The sequence below is a fragment of the Diaporthe citri genome (genome assembly GCF_014595645.1).
Source record: "Diaporthe citri strain NFHF-8-4 chromosome Unknown scaffold_1, whole genome shotgun sequence".
Lineage (NCBI taxonomy): Eukaryota > Fungi > Ascomycota > Sordariomycetes > Diaporthales > Diaporthaceae > Diaporthe > Diaporthe citri.
The window spans coordinates 8,891,594-8,909,903 of record NW_025064846.1 but is presented as its reverse complement, the minus strand read 5'-3'; the positions used below and the strand labels follow the sequence as shown (position 1 = coordinate 8,909,903).

Genomic DNA, 18,310 nt, shown 5'->3' with positions numbered 1-18,310 from the left:
AGAATAGCAAGAATTGAATAAGCATATAGTCCTTTTAAAATGAAGAGATAGGAATATTAATTTAATATAGCATATATTGGGGAGAAAAGAGCGGCGTAGCATATAAAATAATAATACATTGAGATCTGGATGTCTTCTGTATCATAGCAGCGATGCTGGTCCCACATACTAATCAGAGGAAGCCTTGGCTTCAAAGACAAGGAAGCGTCCTGGTTTTCATCAGGCTCCAGAACATGTCTCCCAGTGCTAATAGACTTGCAAAAGGACTACATGCCATATGGCGAACACTATATACGCATACATCTTATATATGTACCGATACCCAGGTAGCTTAGCATGAATAAAGTTATTATCATATACTGATTAGTAAGTATATTAATACTGGCATAAGAAATCCTTATTTTGCTAGTAGATTAGGAAGACATCTAGAGATTTGATGGAGGCTTCTCACCTCATTCTTGGCCCACGAATGTGAATGGTTGACAGTGAAATACTTCAGCAGACTGTTTACCTGGAAAGTTACTGTTGAGAAGTGAACAGCCCCAGCCTTGTTCCTGATCATCTTGCAGTGGCCATTGACCACACAATCATGTTATCCCTTTAAATTGAATTCATTACCGGTAAGCAGGCAGGTTTGGTTATTCCAATATTCTTTTCGTGCTCGCCAGTATGCAGACTATGGAGTCGCCACTGCCAATCGTACCCATCTCCTCCTGGGTGTTACCAAAACACAACCATTCTTCCACCCAGCCAGTCTCCAAAAAGTTACTGGCAGCAAGGAATCTGTGACTGCTTATAAATATATCCGGGACAGTTTGTCCACCTTTCCATAGCCTGCTTACTGTTATTTGCCTATACTTGCATAACAACTTGAATGTGTCAGTTCAAACAAAGCATTTGAGGAAACTACTAGTACTCCGGTGGAAGAACGAAAGAACACCATGCCCCCTTTGAATAATCAGGACCAACTGTAAATCCATCTATACGTCTCGTAGCTCCAGGCAATGTGACATGTGATCAGCCTTACAAGGACACGTTGAAAGACTGAGTGGATAGGCAACTCATTGTAACTTCAATGTCTCACCAGCACGCCCCCGGCTCTCCATTCAAATGAGCCACTTCGCTCCTTCGAAGGTTTCCAATTCAATAGCTCCAAAATAAATAATCGGAGAACTCTTTACCTTCTGAATATTCCATGATCTAATTTGTGATAGCACATCTGAGCCATCTACTTGTCAAACAGGTCTTCTTGCTTTGCCTCACCCAGATTTCCTCACAGACCTGTCAAAATCAACACCACATTTGCTGATGTATACAATGCAGATGAATGAAGACTGAGAGCAGTGTCTATCAGGCTGACAGATGCTAATGTGATGACCATATTGCACCTCGTTATCCCACCAAGTTGAGCTCTTTGGTAGTTCAAGGGCTGAAGGTCTTTACCACCACAACTTGACTGAATCTCAGGCACCCTAGAGTCTGAAGAGGCTCGTACCAATTACAGGAAAAACTCTTATTTGTTTTTAAAACAAAAAAAATAAGAGGCAAATGAGGAGGCACAGACAATCCTGCAGCATTGACCGCCACTGTTGACCGTTTTCATCAGTCACAACTCAACCCAAACTTCCAATCGATCTGACTTTGTCTTGAATCCATACAGACGCAGACCGCTTTCAAATATCGAAGAAAATAATAGAACATAAAAGGCATCGCTATCACCAGAGTTTGGGAGGCTTATATGACGCCGTCTCCGCGATTCGCCAGATACCCACCTGTGGGTCAACCACGACACATAAAGAACCAACGGAAGAGAGGCAAAAAAGAAAAGAAAAAAACATGCAACACCGGGCATTCGCTGGTCGTCACCGACCCAACTACTACTCCAGCTCTCACAAGCTTGATTAAGGGAGAGCGGACGGGATCCCATATTTTCTTGTAGATATGATCGCATGTGCTGGTACACTGTGGTGTTGCGACTTTTAAGGGAGCAAGAGGATCGACATACGCCTCCTGATTTGAAGTTGGATGCGCCAGGGTTTGACCATCTGCGGCTTGATAACTCCCAGACAGAAGATTCACATAGAAATTTACAACTCAACTGTTCCCAGTGTGTGTCTTCTGTCTGAACAGTGGTAGAGAGATCACCAGCCTGATAAATTTCGTCTCAATGGAACGAGCACTTGAGACATGAGAGAGTTCGCAAAGCCGAACCGGATAATGAAGGAGTGTTGGCCTATGAGACAGCCTCGTGAATTGTCAATATTATGGGTTGCAATATGGGCATACATCATGTATTTTCATCAAGAGCCAGAACAATTTCTAAACCTTCCCGGTTGGCAGCAGATGCCCAGAGATGGCCCGGTCCAATAGGACTTGGGCCAGCACTTATTTGAGCTATATGGCCCAGCCCTTCAATGAACACGCGGAAGATGCTGGGCCTAAAAGGCATACAAAAGAAATCACCCCACCACGAGAGCCTCGTCTAGGCCTTCTCACCACCAGCAGGCCCGCGGCAGGTCCTCACCACGGGATCCGCAAGCGAGTCGGTCAGCACGGCCTTGGTCCACTGCGTGAACGTCTGGCCGTTGACGACGTTCTCGTCGGCGTACGTGGCGTCGTACAGGGCGACGCCGCCGAAGTTGCGGTTGCAGAAGTAGGCGTTGATGAGGTTCTTGGTCTCGTTCTGGTTGACGTAGAAGCTGGCGTCGTCGACGGCGTCGGCGCTCCCCGGCAGGCCGATGTAGAGCTTCGCGGCGGAGCTGGCGCCGCCGGCCACCGCGGTCGTCCACGTGTCGTAGGTGAAGCCGCCCGAGGGGAACGGCCGCGTGCCCGGGACGTAGTTCGGGTTGGCGTTGGCCCACGCCCTGGCGGAGCAGGCGGGCGTGTTGTAGAACTGGATGAAGAGCGCGTCGAAGGCGACGCTCGCTATCAGCTGGCCCATGCTGGCGTCGGGCACGGCGCACTGGGGCGCGGCGGTGAGGGTGAGGCCTGTCTGGGGGGACGCGGGGAACAGCTTGCGGAGCTGCGTGGCGAAGGCTATGTACCCGGCTCCCCCGTCTGCTCGTTCACTCTTCATCAGCCTTTCTGCATTCTCAAGCATGCATGTAGCATATACAAGGCGCGTGCTGCTCACCGTCGGCAGGGTGCTCAATGTCCAGGGTGAACCCGTCGACTGCGGATCCCGCAGTGTCACCAGCCACGTCGAAGGGCCTGGGCAGACCGGCCTTGACCCAGATCTTGTTCCTCGGTCCAAACATGCCGAAAAGCATGTTTGCAAACCTCACGCCATCCGTGACGCCGTCCAGGTCGTATTCACCCGAGTCCCCTCCGAGAGCTAGGAAGATCTTCTTCCCGTAGGTTCTCTGGCATGTGGCTATGTCGGCCGCGAGTTGGGGGCAGCTGGATTGCAGCTTGTCCATTGTCGGATCCACCACACCGTTGTATCCCGGGCCGGCATACACGGCGCCGCTGCATTGGTTTGCGAAGTTTGTTCCCGGGTAGCCGTTGGCCTGGGCCGGGAACAGATAGACGAAGGAGAGGGCGATGGCATCGATCTCGGGCTTCTGGCAATGATACAGAAGCGGTTTCTGCTCGGGTCCTTGGCCCTGGATGGATGAACGTCAGCCCCGTCGCTCCCACTGGCCTCTGCAAGGACGATCTTACCCAGTACACGACATTGTTAACTTTTGCGGCGAGGTTGAACTGTGCCCACGCGAGGGTGATAAAGAAAGACACAAAGACGACAATTGAATGAATGGACGCCATGGCTGCGGATAGACCCACTTGGGTGGCTTGCCAGTGACTGCGAAAACACGAGTGAGAGTTGACGCGAGCACCGTCCCCCAGTTGTAGAGCATCCCTTCTCCCTTATAAACATGTGTCGAGTAAAGGGTGTTGTTTTGGCGCCGTGGAGGAATGTTGTCCGTTCCGTCCACGCGTGTGATATGGGGAAGTCTCAGACATACGCGCCCGAGACCGACCACAGGGAATTAGCTCAAAATCCAAAGCATTTCTCAGCGAAATTGTAGTCAAACAGCCTTCATGACTTCGCCTCCAAAAATAGAGATCTCCATGGGCTGTGCATGTGTCTCCTGTTGATCTTGCCCGTCGCCGTGGGTTGACACGATCCAGCTCATCGGTGCTTGACCAGTGTCAGCAAAGTCCAGTCAGGCAGGGACCCAGTATGTGACAATGGCTTGAACAAAAAGTATCCAAGCTGCAGCTGCACTGGTAACTTCAATAGGAAAGCGACGACAGTCAACATCAGGAGAGCTGTCTTGTACCATATGCTGGTAGGATAACCCGGCACGCAAGGCCTCTTACCGAAGCGATCAAGAAAACAGCGAGGCATGGCAAGCCATGTATCCTCCGAGGCAGGCCTCGTATGTCACCATCATCGCTTTACACTTGACAAAGCCTTGGGTCCTGATGTCGCACAACAAGAAGTCATCACCCGCCCAGCAGCCGCCGGTCGGGCCCAAGGCAAGTCTGATGACTGCCGTAAGCCAACCCTGAACTGTCCGACCTGCTCACCAGAGAGGCCGCTGAGTGGACGCAGGTGATATGAGGAGGCTCCCTGCCAGCCTTGATCCAGCCATCGCATATGCCGGGGGGGGCAGAGCAGAGGGGCCTCCTCAACATCGCCTGGGTCTGTTCTGAGATGTTGACGGCCAGTATCCGCTGTCAGCCCAGGCGTTGAGACTCTGTGCTGTCTCGGCCCGGCGTGGTCCGCGACTGTCTCGTCTTTCCGGGCGTTCTTTTCCTCTCTCATGCCTCTCTGCGCCGTGATCGGGCATATAATCGACACGTCATGGACAGCCCCGTTGAGCATGCCTTTCCAACGAGCGATCTTGCATATCGTCCCTCCCACCAATATAAAATAGCACTTCAATTTAGACCACTTGCAAGCACGCTCGTGAGCCGCCAGACCAGGGCACAGAGGGCTATGTATGGCATATGGCACGGGGGACCCGATTCTTATCTGCTGGCCCAACCAACCAAAGCAGCCAGCCGGCCAGCTCGCACCCTGCAGCAGGACCTGTCCGCCCGTCGAAAATCTGTGACCCCCCCCCCCAATGTCTCATCTCGGAGATGAAGGTTCGCCCCACGACACCGGGCCTGTCCCCCTCAGCTCTCGAGGGCGCCATGGCCCCGGGGACCAACATGCTTTTCATCGTGCACGCCCAGGACAAGTTGGACGATCAGTCGTAAGCTGTCAGCAGATAGATAGATAGATTTCGATGGGTGGCTACGTTCATTCGTCCCAGCCCGGCACAGAGAAGTGACAGACAGCCAAGGGCAGGGCAACACCAAGCGGTCGATCTCCCTTCCCCGGGGCCCCTGCCCTACTGTTATTAGTTAGGGAACCAACCAACCACATAGCTGACGACAACTGGCCGCCCACGCGGTCCTGCTAGCTGGCTGGCGCGCATCCTATCCTCCAGGGGGTTGATGGGAGGGACGGACGTCGAGGTCCGGGTTGTGGGGGAGGGGGAGGGTTTGAGCCACAGCCGCTGCTGGGGGCGAGGGCTGATGACGAGAATGATGTGATGAGGCTCCTCCGGCTGCCTGCTGCCTATCACCGGCGGGCTGGGCCACGAAAACGGGCTGTGAGCACTGAGCAGCAAGCACCCTTGGGGGGCTAAACCTGGCAGGTAGCGAGATGAGCGAGGGAGGTCCCCCAGATGGGACGTCGTCTAGTCACTAACACGCCTCAACACTCAGACTGCCCGCAAATTGTTAGCGCAGGGTGAGTGTCGTTTTCTCGGCCCGTCGGCCTGGGGGCGGTCCTCCCGGCGAGTGGAGGGTGGAGCGGGCATGTTCAAATATTTCCATTTGATAATCCGACGGCTCTCCGGGCTTATTCCCGAGCGTCTGCTCGTTGGCTGGCGCGTCGTTGATGACGATGTCTCTTGCACACAACAGAATAAGGAAAAAAGAGTAAGAACGCGCGGGATACGGTCTGCAGGCACTGGGCCAAAGTGGCAGTCGGCACGTCTCATTCCACATGAACCAGACTTGAGAGACAAGACGATCGTCAAGTTCTACTAGCAGACAACAGCAGCGGCATTCATGCACCATCGCTGGATCTGTAGCTCCTTAGCACTCGCTGATGTTGCGGGACTGGCAGTGTAACACGCCTGCATGCTCTCACAGTAGGTACTTGACACAATGCTTTCGGTCCCTCAGTGTGGTTTTGAGCCCCTCTAATGAGGATGGCTAAACAAATATGGATATTTGGTATCGACTTTTTCGAGCCTTCTTCCTCTCTACCGCCCGAGGCCCCTTGCGTGCCAGCCAGAGGAACTCCCAACCATGCTGACCTCGTCATGCTCGGTTCCAACGAGGCCAGTCCCGCGCCGTCTTGGAAGACAACAGAAACCGTCATATCCCTCATGGTGCACTTTGTAATTGAGTTGCCCACCCCCTAAAATTGCCACCCCTTGTATATCAAAAAATCAGTCCCCAGTGTTTGTTTGACTTGTATGCAAGCGCAATGAAATCTTGCCTCCCCCAAACGCCTTGACGCGAAGTCGGTTGCTTCCAGCGCCTCAAACCCACGCAAACACCAAAAGCATGGCTACAGCCCCGTTGCGCCGGCGCTGACAAACGGTGCCAACGCGGATGGATTGTTACAAATGAAAATGCAGATAAGTCGTCGGGATGAAAAAGTAGATACAGATGAGAGTCGAAGAGATGTCGAGGCAGGATGCCCCAATCCTGACCTGGCTCGTCGTCAAGCAGGGTTGTGGTTGCCCAACTCAGTTTCCAAGCCGGAGGAATAAAATGAGTAGATATTAGAGATATAGGGAATTATGGTCTGTCGGTGGGCGGTGTCTCATCGGTCGATGGGTCGGCGGGTCAGTCATCATCCCATGGCCAAGCATTGGCCCAAGCTCTTTCCGAAGCTCAAGACTGAAAATCGTCTAGGGGAAAGGAGGTCGGCGCGAGGGGTCTTGCGGAGGCTGGAACTGCTGTCTTCTTCCGTTTTCGCCCCGGGCGGCAACCCACTCAGCATTTCCGCTTTGTCGGCCAGGCATTTCGGCCGGAGTCTTGGTGTCGTCGGAAGATGATGGTGCTCGTCGCGCGGGCTGAGGTGGAGCGCTGGGTGCAACTGGTGCGGCGCCAGGTACGAGCTGGGTGACGGCCTGGGTGATGGAAGAGATGACATAGGTGCGTAGCTCGCGGTCTTCCCGTGCGTCTTCCTTCTCGAGACGGAATCGCTCATCCTTGCCCATGTTGGATCTTCGGATGTTCTTAACCTCTTGCAAGATATACAATAGGACCTCCTCTGGGCATCGGGTTCGCTCGAGAGAATATTCGCTCTTCCGTACATATCGTCGAGTGACATCGGTGGCGCCATCGATGGAGAACGCAATGCAGTACGACATCTTCTTGCCCCATCCTTCCGAGTAGAGTCGTGGGTTATCCCATGCCTCCTCGCAGGCGTCAACATGGACCCATCTCTTCTGGTGTTCTGAGTAGACCTCTGTCCACACATGATCTTCAGCGTTCCATACCCAGCGGACACGGCTGCCCACGGCCCGGCAGAGCATACTAAAGCAGTTTACCCACTCGCCGCATCGGCCTCTCCGTGTTTGCAGTAACCGCCAGACGTCGCTGTACCGGGGGAAGCGTTCGTAAGCCCCGCAGGCACTGTTCGAGCATCGGTACAATTCGACGATGAGGGCGCCGCAGGCATTCTCTTCGGGTGTTGGCGCGGTCTTGCCTTGGGCTACTGTTGGTGACAGACACGCTGGGCAGGCCGGGTTGTTCACCCAGGTGAAGAAGGCTCGTTTAAACCATCTGGTGACTCGAGTCAGAACATCATCATCTCCACAGCAAGAATATCGGCCTAGTGGACGTACCTGAGCAATGCTCGGACTACGCAATCTTGGTAGCCCCATTCGGGCTTCCGGCCGTCGCCCATGCTCTCGGCCTGTGCCTGCAAGACCTGTGTCTCCTCCTCGGCCTCTCCGTAGATCCGATCCAACGGGATGACCTGAAGCGCCTCGTCGAGCAGTCCCGGGTTCTCGTATTTTGTTGGTGTTTGTGAGAGGGTAACCAGAAGGTTTCTAAACTTTTGTGATTCCCTGTCATTCGCAGCCGGCGCTGTGGGCACCTTTGGCATATGACGCAGCGAGGCATACGCAGGCGGAGTAGCAGTATGTGATGATGATGGGCGTCCAGGTGAGGCGGCGGCGGCGGCAGCAGTTCGCAGGTTAGCAGATGAGGCCGACTCTCGAGGCTGCGGTGTGCCTTGACGAGACCGGCTGCTGAGCTCGGTTAATCGCCTGTCCCTAAGCAGCTGCTCGAATTGGATGCGAAGATCGTGTGCCCACGCCTCATCGTATTGGCCGTTATCGGGCACATTGCCTCGGTTCGAGTCCATGATCGTGTTGTTTTTGGAGTAGGGTTTCCTCAATCCAGAATGGCTGTGAGGGTCGACGGGAGGATATATTCGTGGGGCGACTTGTCGTCGTAAGCGCTTGCGGAGTGGGACTTGCGACCTAGATCGCCACCTTGGGGAGCGATGGTCTTCCAATCTAGCAGTCGGTGTCTAGCGGGAGTGTAGGCTCTTCGCGATCAAGGCCGTCGCAGTCGCAGTCGTACGTGTAGTGTGATGATGTTTGGCCTCGGCTCGGTCTATACCACGTTCCTCGGTCTCCAGATGATGAACACCGACACCATCCGCGCTGCCTGGACAAAAGAGTGTATAGGTTGAATGATGCGGCGGCGAGAGGGAGAGAGGAAGACAAGCGGAGGCAGGGTTTCAGGCGGAGGGCGGGACGGCAATAATAAAGAGTAGGACGAGTGTTGGTGGGCGGGAAGGCGGAGTGGGTATGAAGAGAAAAAAGGGAATATGGTGCAAGATGACAAGACACGATCGGTTGGAGAGACAAGCAGCAAAAGAATCGTGGACAGGCCAAACAGCCGGACCCTTGAGCCTTGAGGAGGGAGGAGACAGGGAGATGGGGACGGCGGATGGATACGTGGGAGCTTGCGTACAGTGCAGACCAGGCGAGTCGCAAGAGGGAGTGGTCCGGTGCGGCAGTGGGGAGGTCTGGGTAAGAGCCGAGAGTGGACCGGGGGGTGCGAGGGATTAGTGTGCAATTGCGTGGACTGCTCCAACCGTGGAACCCTGCCCTGCCCTGTCGACTTGTGCCCGCGACGACTGATTTCGCAGTACGCAGCAGAGGGCTGCCTGCTAGTCCTCGGTTTGCCTGGTCTTCCTGGTCTTCTGGCCCAATAGATGGTGACCTGTATGTACGCACGCTTTCTCCCCTCTCTGCCCGTCCACGGAGGGTAACTAGGTATGCAGCGACGCAGGTACTCAGTAATGCATCAGAGAGGAACAGACAGATAGACTCGAGGGCCAGAGAGAGAACACGGACAATGAGCAGGCACAGGCCAGGTTCGGGCTCAGGCCCAGGTCGGCGCAGTCCCTCCACGCCAGCACGCCTCAGGTGCACGTGGAAGCCGCCCGCAGAAGTTCCAGCACATACATTACCTAGGCCGGGCGGGCGGGCGGGCGAGTACACTGAACCGATGACTGATGGGGACGGGCGTGGGGCCTGGGCGCTTTTTTTCCTTCCCTCCCTCCCAGTTCTCCCACCCTTGAGGCAAGTACTCTGGGCCCCACCTGCCCTCACTGACGAAAAGAAGAGGAGGAGGAACCCCGGGCTGGACGAACAGATGGACGCGCGTCGCAGCCACCCAATCATGCCCCGTCATTTCAAAGGCCGTGGCCCGTCCGCAGCGGGCTGGATACAAGCCAGGCGCACCTCGATGCCTTGCCCTCCCTGCCTTGCCCTGCTGCAAGCTGCTGCTGCCTGCACGCTCCTCTCGGGGTTCAGAATAACTCTGGCACACGCGCCGTCTATAATTAACGACGGCGCCGTACTGTGTACCACCTGCACATGGGAAACTCTGCTGATGTCTCCTCTTTTCTGCTGCCAGGCAAGATGATAAGGTTGTCTTGAACAGATGACATGATGCTTTGGTTTGATGACGAAGAATGGAAATAGAAAGATGGGACATTGATGGAAATGGCCGTCTTCCACGGGGCCGTCTCCCTCTCGTACGTGGACGATCACGTTAATCTCCGATGCGGTATGTAACAGTTGGCTACTACTGTACGTCCGTAATGTGTTTGTGCCCTTTGAGGGGAGGATGACGAGGCTCAGTTCTTGGCAGTGCAGCGCAGTGCAGCGCAGTGCAGACTCTCAGCCCCGAGCCCCTCCCTCCCTTTCGCGTGGCTTGCTGTACGACATGACGGAATTATTCTATTCACCCATCACTCCCGTCGCTGGAACCACCTGCTCGCACAGCACAGGCTGACTCCTGAGCCGGCCAGTCAGCCAGAAAACGAAAATGTGCCCAATCGACGTGATGTGCCCGCGTCGTCCGCCGCCCGAGTCAGAACCTGGTCCTGGATGATGAGGCCTCGTCCCCATGAGCGCACCTGGACACCTGCCAGCAAGATAGTAAAGTGGCCAAGCTCGACAGTCTGGATTGAATTCTACAGTATTAATTGTATGTGGACTACATTGGACATACGCGTACCACAGGTCGCTCTTCCCGGACAGATGCGGATCGACGACCTCTGACTCTTGAAACGTTTCTGGCACTGGGAAACAAGTGTTAGGTAATCAGAGCCCGACTAGGTGTTCCCGTCTGCTCGCCTCATCAGCCTTGCTTGTGCCGCTTGCCCCCCCCCCCCTCTTCCCCTCATCTCACTCGGCCCCTTCTCCACAGTGTCGAGCCTCAGACTGCTGCGGACTGTGCGATGACGACCACTGCATTCGGCACACCCTGACCCGGACGGCTCACTGCTTCAGATTCAGATTTGCAAAAAAGATGCTTAATTCCCATGGTCAGGACACGCCCTGTCGCTCCTCACGGTCGCGAGAAAGATGGGATGATCGTCCACCACCTCCTCGTTCCCCATTTCCAGTCTCCAGTCTCGCGTCTCTGCCAGGCCGATCAACACAAGTAATTTGACAAGTTCGCGAAACTGTCACAATCCACGTAGTCGTCGTTTCGGTTCCGCCCAGACATTTGCCCGCGCCCACGTATCCCTTCCCACCTTGACGTGGCCCGACCTGCTCGGCCCAGTAAAGTGGACGTTGACCGACTCGGACAGCACCGCCGACGCCGCCGGACAGACATACAGACAGACATGCAGACACCCAGCGGTGAGTTGAGGTGTCGTTGTTAGGCTTGCCCGGGCAGCTGGGTCGTCGTCAGTCGGCTTGTCCCTCCTCGCACCCTCAGGACCCTCCACGTGTGAGGCGAGACGGTGCCCCTCCAGGCAGGGTGGGTGACGACGTCCACTTGCGTCTGGCACTACTACCGATCGCTAACACTGCGATGCACACTGGAGCATCCAATCCGCGCTTCATTTGCCCGGCGTAATACAGCCGGCCGGTTGGTCCAACATGACGCGCCAGACCACTTACAACGACGCCCACGCGGCATGTCGTGAACCTGCATCTAGTCAATATCCACCAAGAAACACTTGTTCACCCATCAGGGAGACGAAACAACCGGCAAGGCCTCATGACGAGCCTGGATGCCGACTGGCCACAGTCTGCCAGGTGAAATGCACAATAAGGGGCAAAAAGTGTGTCGGGCCTTGGCGTCAGGGTTCCTCGATTCCAAATCGCGGCATTGTCGAAACTCTGATGTGCTGCGCCCTACACAGATTGTGATCAAGGTTTTGACGAAGCCTCACCACAGGTCCCTTGCTGCTCCAAGCTTCAGCCTCAGCGCCCCCAGTCACTGCCAGAAGAGGGAAGCCACTCAGTGCGAAGCGATCGTCCTGGCACTGTAGCATCAAGGGAGAGCTTGCGCGGCCTGCTTGGCCTGTGGTTCCAAAACTCCCAGCCCAAGTCGCGGGTCGCCACCCCACACGGCCATCAACTGGCTGGCCTGTGCATTCCTCAACCAGCCCTCTGGGTAAGCCGGGCAAAAGTCGTGCCAAGTCGTGCAGGGGTTCTTTGGTTACCAAGATTTTCGGTATTCTCACAACTGTATTGGAACTTCGCTCTTTTTTTTCTCGAACGTTGGATTGACATCTAAGCCTCAGGATGCGGGATGCGGCTTCCCGCTCCGGTAGATCTGGTCGGATTTCAACCAAATCGACCGCGATGAGAATCTCGCCCGCTGACGGGTGTCACAATCCTCTTGTCTGAGACGAACAAGTGACCTAGGACTTGCGCAAGCCTCGGATCTGGTCTAACCTGTTATGATCCTCCAAGCGTAAGCCCACATGCCACCGCTGGTCACAATCCACAGACATTGGTCAGTGAGACTGTTCATCAAGCATAGTCGGCTATCTGATCGTCGAATGTCTACGGATGGAAATTGCAAAAAGGATCCGGCACTATATCTGAAGGTTCCCGTGGTGGTAGCGCGACTATCGCGTTGACGGGCGGTACAGCTCCCACAAGACATCGGGAGATCTAGACACGCGCGCGTAACTCTCCCAACGCTTCGCTGGCACTAGAGCCTCCATCGTGGTACTGTGTGCCATCTTGCGCAATCGACTTTGCCGTTCACGGGTCCACATGCTAGCGGCCGTGTCGGGAGGGATTGGAGGCTGTCATCCTCCAGGGTGCAGGGTCTATAGCATTGTCGCCGAGTGACGACGTCCTCGACGTTTGTGCAACATTCGTCCAGCGTAACTTGCCATGGTGGCAGCCGCGCAAACGCCCAGGCCTCGAGCAATTACCCCCTTTTTATAATTATTCCATATTCATGGAGTAGTTGCCGGCTACCGATCGAGACCGGGATGCATGGATCTCGGCTTAGATAAACAACCCAAAGTGGGTGCGAAAGCCCGGTCCAGTTTCGGATCCGAGTCAGCGGCCGATATCCTCTCTGTCCTGTCACGTTTCTATCACACATGTCCCATCGTTCTTTTGACGTCGGAAATAGTATCACTACTGAACTGGATCTGTTGGTGTGCTTCTTGCGCAAACAGACAACATCCAGCCCTGCTGAAGGATTTGACTATGATCAGCGGAAGGTCACACAATCTTGGACTCACTGTCACAGTATTACACATGACTTCAAACCGGGAGCCAACTGCTCCTCGACAGAGCCACAAAGGACCAGCCAGCCACGTGTGTAATAGACATCGAGGTCCACCCAATCATCAAATACCGCAAAGATTTTCGTACACTGCCGGGCATCAAAACTTGATCGTCTGCCCAGTGACGGCAAGGCTGCCCACGTTGCCGGGTCCCTCATCTCAGGGCAGCGTGGTTGACGCGCGTCCCTGGAGCCCTGCTCCCTCAACCCTCCCATGTAAGCGAGAGGCCCCACAACGGGATAACTCAAAGTCCTGGGGCCACCAGGGCTGATCCTTGAAGCGAGACACCGCGCGGGCTTCTAATTTCTCCTGGTTTTCCTCAAGAGAAGAGTGCGGACGGATCTATGTGTCGATAGTGTCCCTGTGCGCCCGTGTGTACGGGCCGGGGTGAGGCCAGATCCATCAAAGCTGTCATGCCACGAGGCCAGAGAGGTGGATGGAAAAGAGATGAGCCGGCCTCACCAATCGTCATGGAGACAGCGTATTATCCACGAGCCCTCCGGCGTGGGGCGGGCAGCCCGGTTGCTTGGCGCCCGCGGGAGTGGGACGTCACCGCCGACGTCGCTGGCGTCGTAGCCCGCCAAGAAGGAAACAGCCCCGCGGGAAATGCTCGCCGTCAATAGCGTGTGCGCGTGTGGTGCCACATGTGCGCGCACATGGAGTTTACTTCTGCTGCTGCTGCCTTGCTGACGCTGTCGTGCAGCCACGCGCGGCATGTGGGCGCGACTTGACCGATCTTTGCTGACTCGGGAGGAGTTTCCCTTGTTGCACACTCCTCTCATCATGTACGTACACCTGTCTGATGTCCAGTCCGTTAAGTGGGATGAAACGGGTCCCTCTGAGACACACGGACCGTGACTGTCGGATGGAAACGAGCTAGTGTGATGTATGTTTTGGCCCCAGTTATCGCACGGCAAGATGTTGGCATGTCATAACCATGCACTATCAGAAGTGTGTAAGTCATGGCAAACGGTTGCTGCCCAGCATAATCCATTGGCGCGTTGGCAGTTATGCGAGCCCTGTGTGCGGACATGCAAAGCCGGTTGAACCTAAACGGCCCGAGAAAAAGAGTGCTTGGTTTCGCGTGCCTAAGTCAGCAAATGCCGAGCCCAGAAGTCTGATAGTATTCCCCTGCTCTCTAAGGTTTACGGATATGCCCGTAGCGGGCTAACGTATCCTCATCTTATACTTTCCTACCCGTCATACCTAAAACCTCTAAACATCGTGACGCGTAACGATTAGCAAAAGAGGCTTTTGACCGCTCCGACTACTGATAGCCTCCATATTCACAAGAGTTTCGGTCGCCACCATTAGTCTGTGGCGATATATTTCGTACACCTCATGAGCGAAATAGTCCTGCTTTCGCGTCTTCTGACCTGGCTACTGACACAATGGCTTTGCGAACGTCCCTCTGCCCAGCCTTAGTCTTGGACAAGAATCCTCTGGCAGATTCGTAATGAGATGACAACAAAAGAAAGCCAGGCCAAAGCGTTCGGAGACGGGGCTCAGGCCGTTTCGGACGTCTTCGCGCAGAGTGGCACAAGAGGGCACCTGCCATTCATCTCCAACCATCAGGTGATGCTTTATCTACGCAATTAACAATTATACAGCTACCTGTGTAACTTACCCAACACCAACCTAACAGCTGAAGCACCACAATGTAAGGAGCTGGAGGTCACAGCCAGTTGTGGATAGACATACAGTAAGACAGTTTCAAGCCACGGCGTGGATCAGGACTGTGTTAGTCCCACGACAGCGTCAGTCGGCCACGGGACAATTCCGTTCAGGCTGACGACGACGCTTTGCCGACCAAGGCGATCGAGACGCGCGTGCTGACCACCAAGACATTATGGGTCTCTTCGTTCTGGGCGGAGGCGTTATGCACCTGGGGGCCCTTGGCCTAGGTCTCACATGCAGGTTGTTCAGAAGGCCGGCCGTCGCTTAGCTGACGAGCAAGTGAACTGCAGGTGGGCTGGTTGAAGATTTCCTGATCCGGCATGATACCGGGAAGAATATACGTTTGCGCCTCCTGCTGAGCTCAGGCGTGCGTCAACTGCGGATGAATGGCTCGCCGAGAAAGCACCGCGAAGTGTGGATGCTAGCGATCCCTCCATGCGATGGTTTGGAGTCGAAGCAGACTCCGGGAGGCTAATGTGCTCTCGCTTAGACAAGGCAATGACCAACAGTATTCGGTTTGCTGGGTTCTTTGGATGATTTTTGTCAGGGTGGCCTCGGTCTGTTTTTGTTTACGGAAGTGTAAACGCACTGGATCAGTACCACGGGTCACTGAAACGAGGTCAGACTTCCAAATACTTGTCGAGCTGGCTTCTATACCTGCCCAGACCAGGAACGAGATAGGTTATCCAGCTCAATATGATCTCATCACTTGTGCTGGGGATGGGAAGGGCCCTTTGAGGGTTATTCAATAAGGAGAGAATGAACATAATGTCATGAGTTTGAATTTCGTCTCGTCTTATTTTCGTTGTCTTAAATTCCGTCCTCTATTGCTATCCGCCTGCCGTAGTTAGGTGGAGACACATCTTATGCTGCTCGATATCGGGCACTCTATTAAAGGAAAATTCTGGGCACGGTGTCTGCGGTCTGTCTAATTTTGAGCGTGATGGGCCCTTTTTACACAGTTTCTACAACACTTTCCAGACCTGGTCAAGCTTACCATCTCAGTTGTGTGATGGCAAATCATGGGACATACCAAGGTCATCGTCTCAACTCCTAACTTTCGTCCGAAAATTTTGCACAGTGCAGACACACTTCTGAAGTGTGAAAGTTCATCCTGACTTGGCATTCAGTCCGACAGTAGTACAGCATAGTGATCATCTCTGTTGAAGAAGGATGATAATAGAAGCACTTTCAATGTTCTGTTGTTGCCACGCACAGCTGTCTGCTCAAAATTGAATACCCTACTGTTATCAACATCGGACAGAACTAGAATACGCGTGTCTGGATGTTGGTAATGAGGCATAAAATTTGGAGAATATCTGCTTATACCCGGAAGTGATAACGGCAAACAATTCACAAGCATATAAGCAAGCGACGGGTGCCAATACGGACCGCCTGAGTCCTTTGGAGTTCGTTCATCAGCCATAAGCACATGACAATGCAATCGCTGCTGAACTTGCCTCAGCCGATGCTTACCAGTAGGAACAATGTAGGGACGTCTTGGACATGAGACAGGTCGGTTAATACCTACTTCCTAGATCATCAAGAAGTCTTTTTGTGTTCTCAAGGAAGAAAAGCGGCCAATCGATGCAATCACATTAGGTGTTAAAATCACTTTCAAATACTCGTTTCAATGCTAAATTGCAAACTGAGAGTTGTTTCGTACCGGTTGGGTCTGTCAATACCCATCCGAACCACAGACCCAGCAGCATGAACCAGACATGATCACAAGCTGGGGAAGGAATTATGACACATGGCGTCGGAATAAAAGGGACGATCACACTGAGAAAGTTAGAAAAGGTGTCAAAAAATTGTCATGAAGGGGAATCGAACCCCTGCCCCAGGCATGGGAAGCCTGGATTCTACCACTAAACTATCATGACCTTACCAGAAAGCCTGATCTGCCTACTCATATACCCTGTAATACATCTCCCAATCTTTTAAAAACTTCCATTCATTCTCCTCTAATCTTACTCTCAAGCCGGCTTCAGTTCTCAGTCGCATGATCTCTTTCCCTTTTTATCATGATAGGGAGCTGGTGGGAGGAGTTGTCTTACCTTGTCAGGACCTAGTCTGGAAAGGGGCCCAGATGTACCATGTAGATGCAGATAATCACCATGAGGACGGGCACCCAGTACATGCATTCAGCGAACCCGATCTCGTTCCACAATCTATGTCGACGCTTCTTCCCATTTACCACAAGCGATTCGTTTCCGCAGATCCTCAGGCAGCGGCCGATATTCAGTCGACTCGCCCCATCTTTGCACAAGCCACTGGCGGTAGTATTTCAAATCTTCCCGCCGCTTCCACTCATCCCACGCAAGCCGCTGTAGGCCATATTTCACTTCGTCCCAGCACGTCTCGATAGGCGACACCGGCTGTTCCGGCCTTTCTCCTGTGCGCTTTCCGAGTTCAGAGATACAGGCTCTTTCGAAATTTGCGATGGACACCCTGACATCGAGTCTCCCATCTTCCAGCCCATTGGTCCCAACGAAGATACCGTCCGGTGCAACTTCAGCATGCACTCCTGCGTGAGCAAGGAGAGCCCTGGCTTCATAGATCTTGGCTAGGACCTCGTGTCTCCAGGCCTGAGGGAGATGGGGTTGAGGCTCCATGTAGCCACTGGTGTAATAGTACCGAAAATATGTAGTCGCCAGGTTAGCTGCCTCGACGGCTTCGAACAGAAGCAGCGGGACCGGCCTGGTGGTCACATGATCCACGCCTCCAAAGTCTTTGGACGGCACGGCAACGTCCATCATCCATGCTCCTGAGAAGACTGGTGTCACAACCCCCGAGATACCCGCGACATATATATTCCTTGAACCTAGTACAGGCATCTACTTCGTTGTTGAAGCTGTCATTGGCGACTGCGTGAGCCCACGTCACATCGCTGGCATAAACCGGGTCGTAGATCTTGGCTGTGTACTTTGACTCCCTATCGTCGTCTAGGTGGCACTGTACCTTATTCCACCAGATGTCGCTGGCCGGGCGCGTGGTGATCGAGTCCACGTGCAGGGTGTGTCCCCGGGGCTGGTGGCTGGTCTCCAGCTCGCAGTACGGTTGTGCGATGCAGTATTCGATTGCTGAGATTTTGTGGGTGCCCGGAGGGTATCTGGCTTTGAGAGACTCTTCGGCATGCAGTTGCGTCTGTATCTCAGACGCGGTGGGTGACGTGCAGGGGCGGATTTCGATGGAGAAGCCGGGGATGTAGGGAAACGGCGCGCTTGGCCCGTCAACCTCCCATCGGTGACTCGGAGGCTCAGAGGGATTCATTGTTTCATGACACAAGACAGGCAATTGATGGATGATGTCCAGGGGAAGCACTGGATTCAAACCTGGGAGAGTCCCTCAAATCTTCCAAGCTCACAACTGGAAAACGGTGTCAACTATACTCGCCCATTGGTGAGGCCCACCTCCAGGCAGCCAGGTCGACTTTCCCAAGTTCTGTGCACATGGCCATGTCCTGCCCCATATAAAGACTACCTTCCCCATCTACTAAAGCTAGCTATATGCCATGTGAAGACCTATCGCATC

The 18,310-nt window shown here is 54.1% G+C and overlaps 3 protein-coding genes and 1 non-coding gene across 4 annotated transcripts; all 4 read right to left on the bottom strand.

Annotated features, from left to right (window-relative positions):
* Positions 1-2,482: 2,482 nt before the first annotated feature.
* On the bottom strand, positions 2,483-3,765 carry INS49_002311 (uncharacterized protein; the record flags this gene model as incomplete). Its single annotated transcript, XM_043163124.1, has 3 exons — positions 2,483-3,057; positions 3,134-3,605; positions 3,664-3,765. 3 exons carry the CDS (start codon positions 3,763-3,765, stop codon positions 2,483-2,485), a joined length of 1,149 nt encoding a protein of 382 aa, XP_043031630.1.
* A 3,161-nt stretch (positions 3,766-6,926) lies between these two features.
* INS49_002310 (uncharacterized protein) lies at positions 6,927-8,392 on the bottom strand (the record flags this gene model as incomplete). The annotated part of the gene is made up of 2 exons (XM_043163123.1): positions 6,927-7,806; positions 7,869-8,392. 2 exons carry the CDS (start codon positions 8,390-8,392, stop codon positions 6,927-6,929), a joined length of 1,404 nt encoding a protein of 467 aa, XP_043031629.1.
* Positions 8,393-16,588: 8,196 nt separating this feature from the next.
* On the bottom strand, positions 16,589-16,659 carry INS49_002309. Its single transcript has one exon. It is a non-coding gene; the product is annotated as a tRNA-Gly (tRNA).
* A 288-nt stretch (positions 16,660-16,947) lies between these two features.
* INS49_002308 (uncharacterized protein) lies at positions 16,948-18,049 on the bottom strand (the record flags this gene model as incomplete). The annotated part of the gene is made up of 2 exons (XM_043163122.1): positions 16,948-17,552; positions 17,608-18,049. The coding sequence occupies 2 exons, from the start codon at positions 18,047-18,049 to the stop codon at positions 16,948-16,950; spliced, it is 1,047 nt and encodes a 348-aa protein (XP_043031628.1).
* Positions 18,050-18,310: the final 261 nt, after the last annotated feature.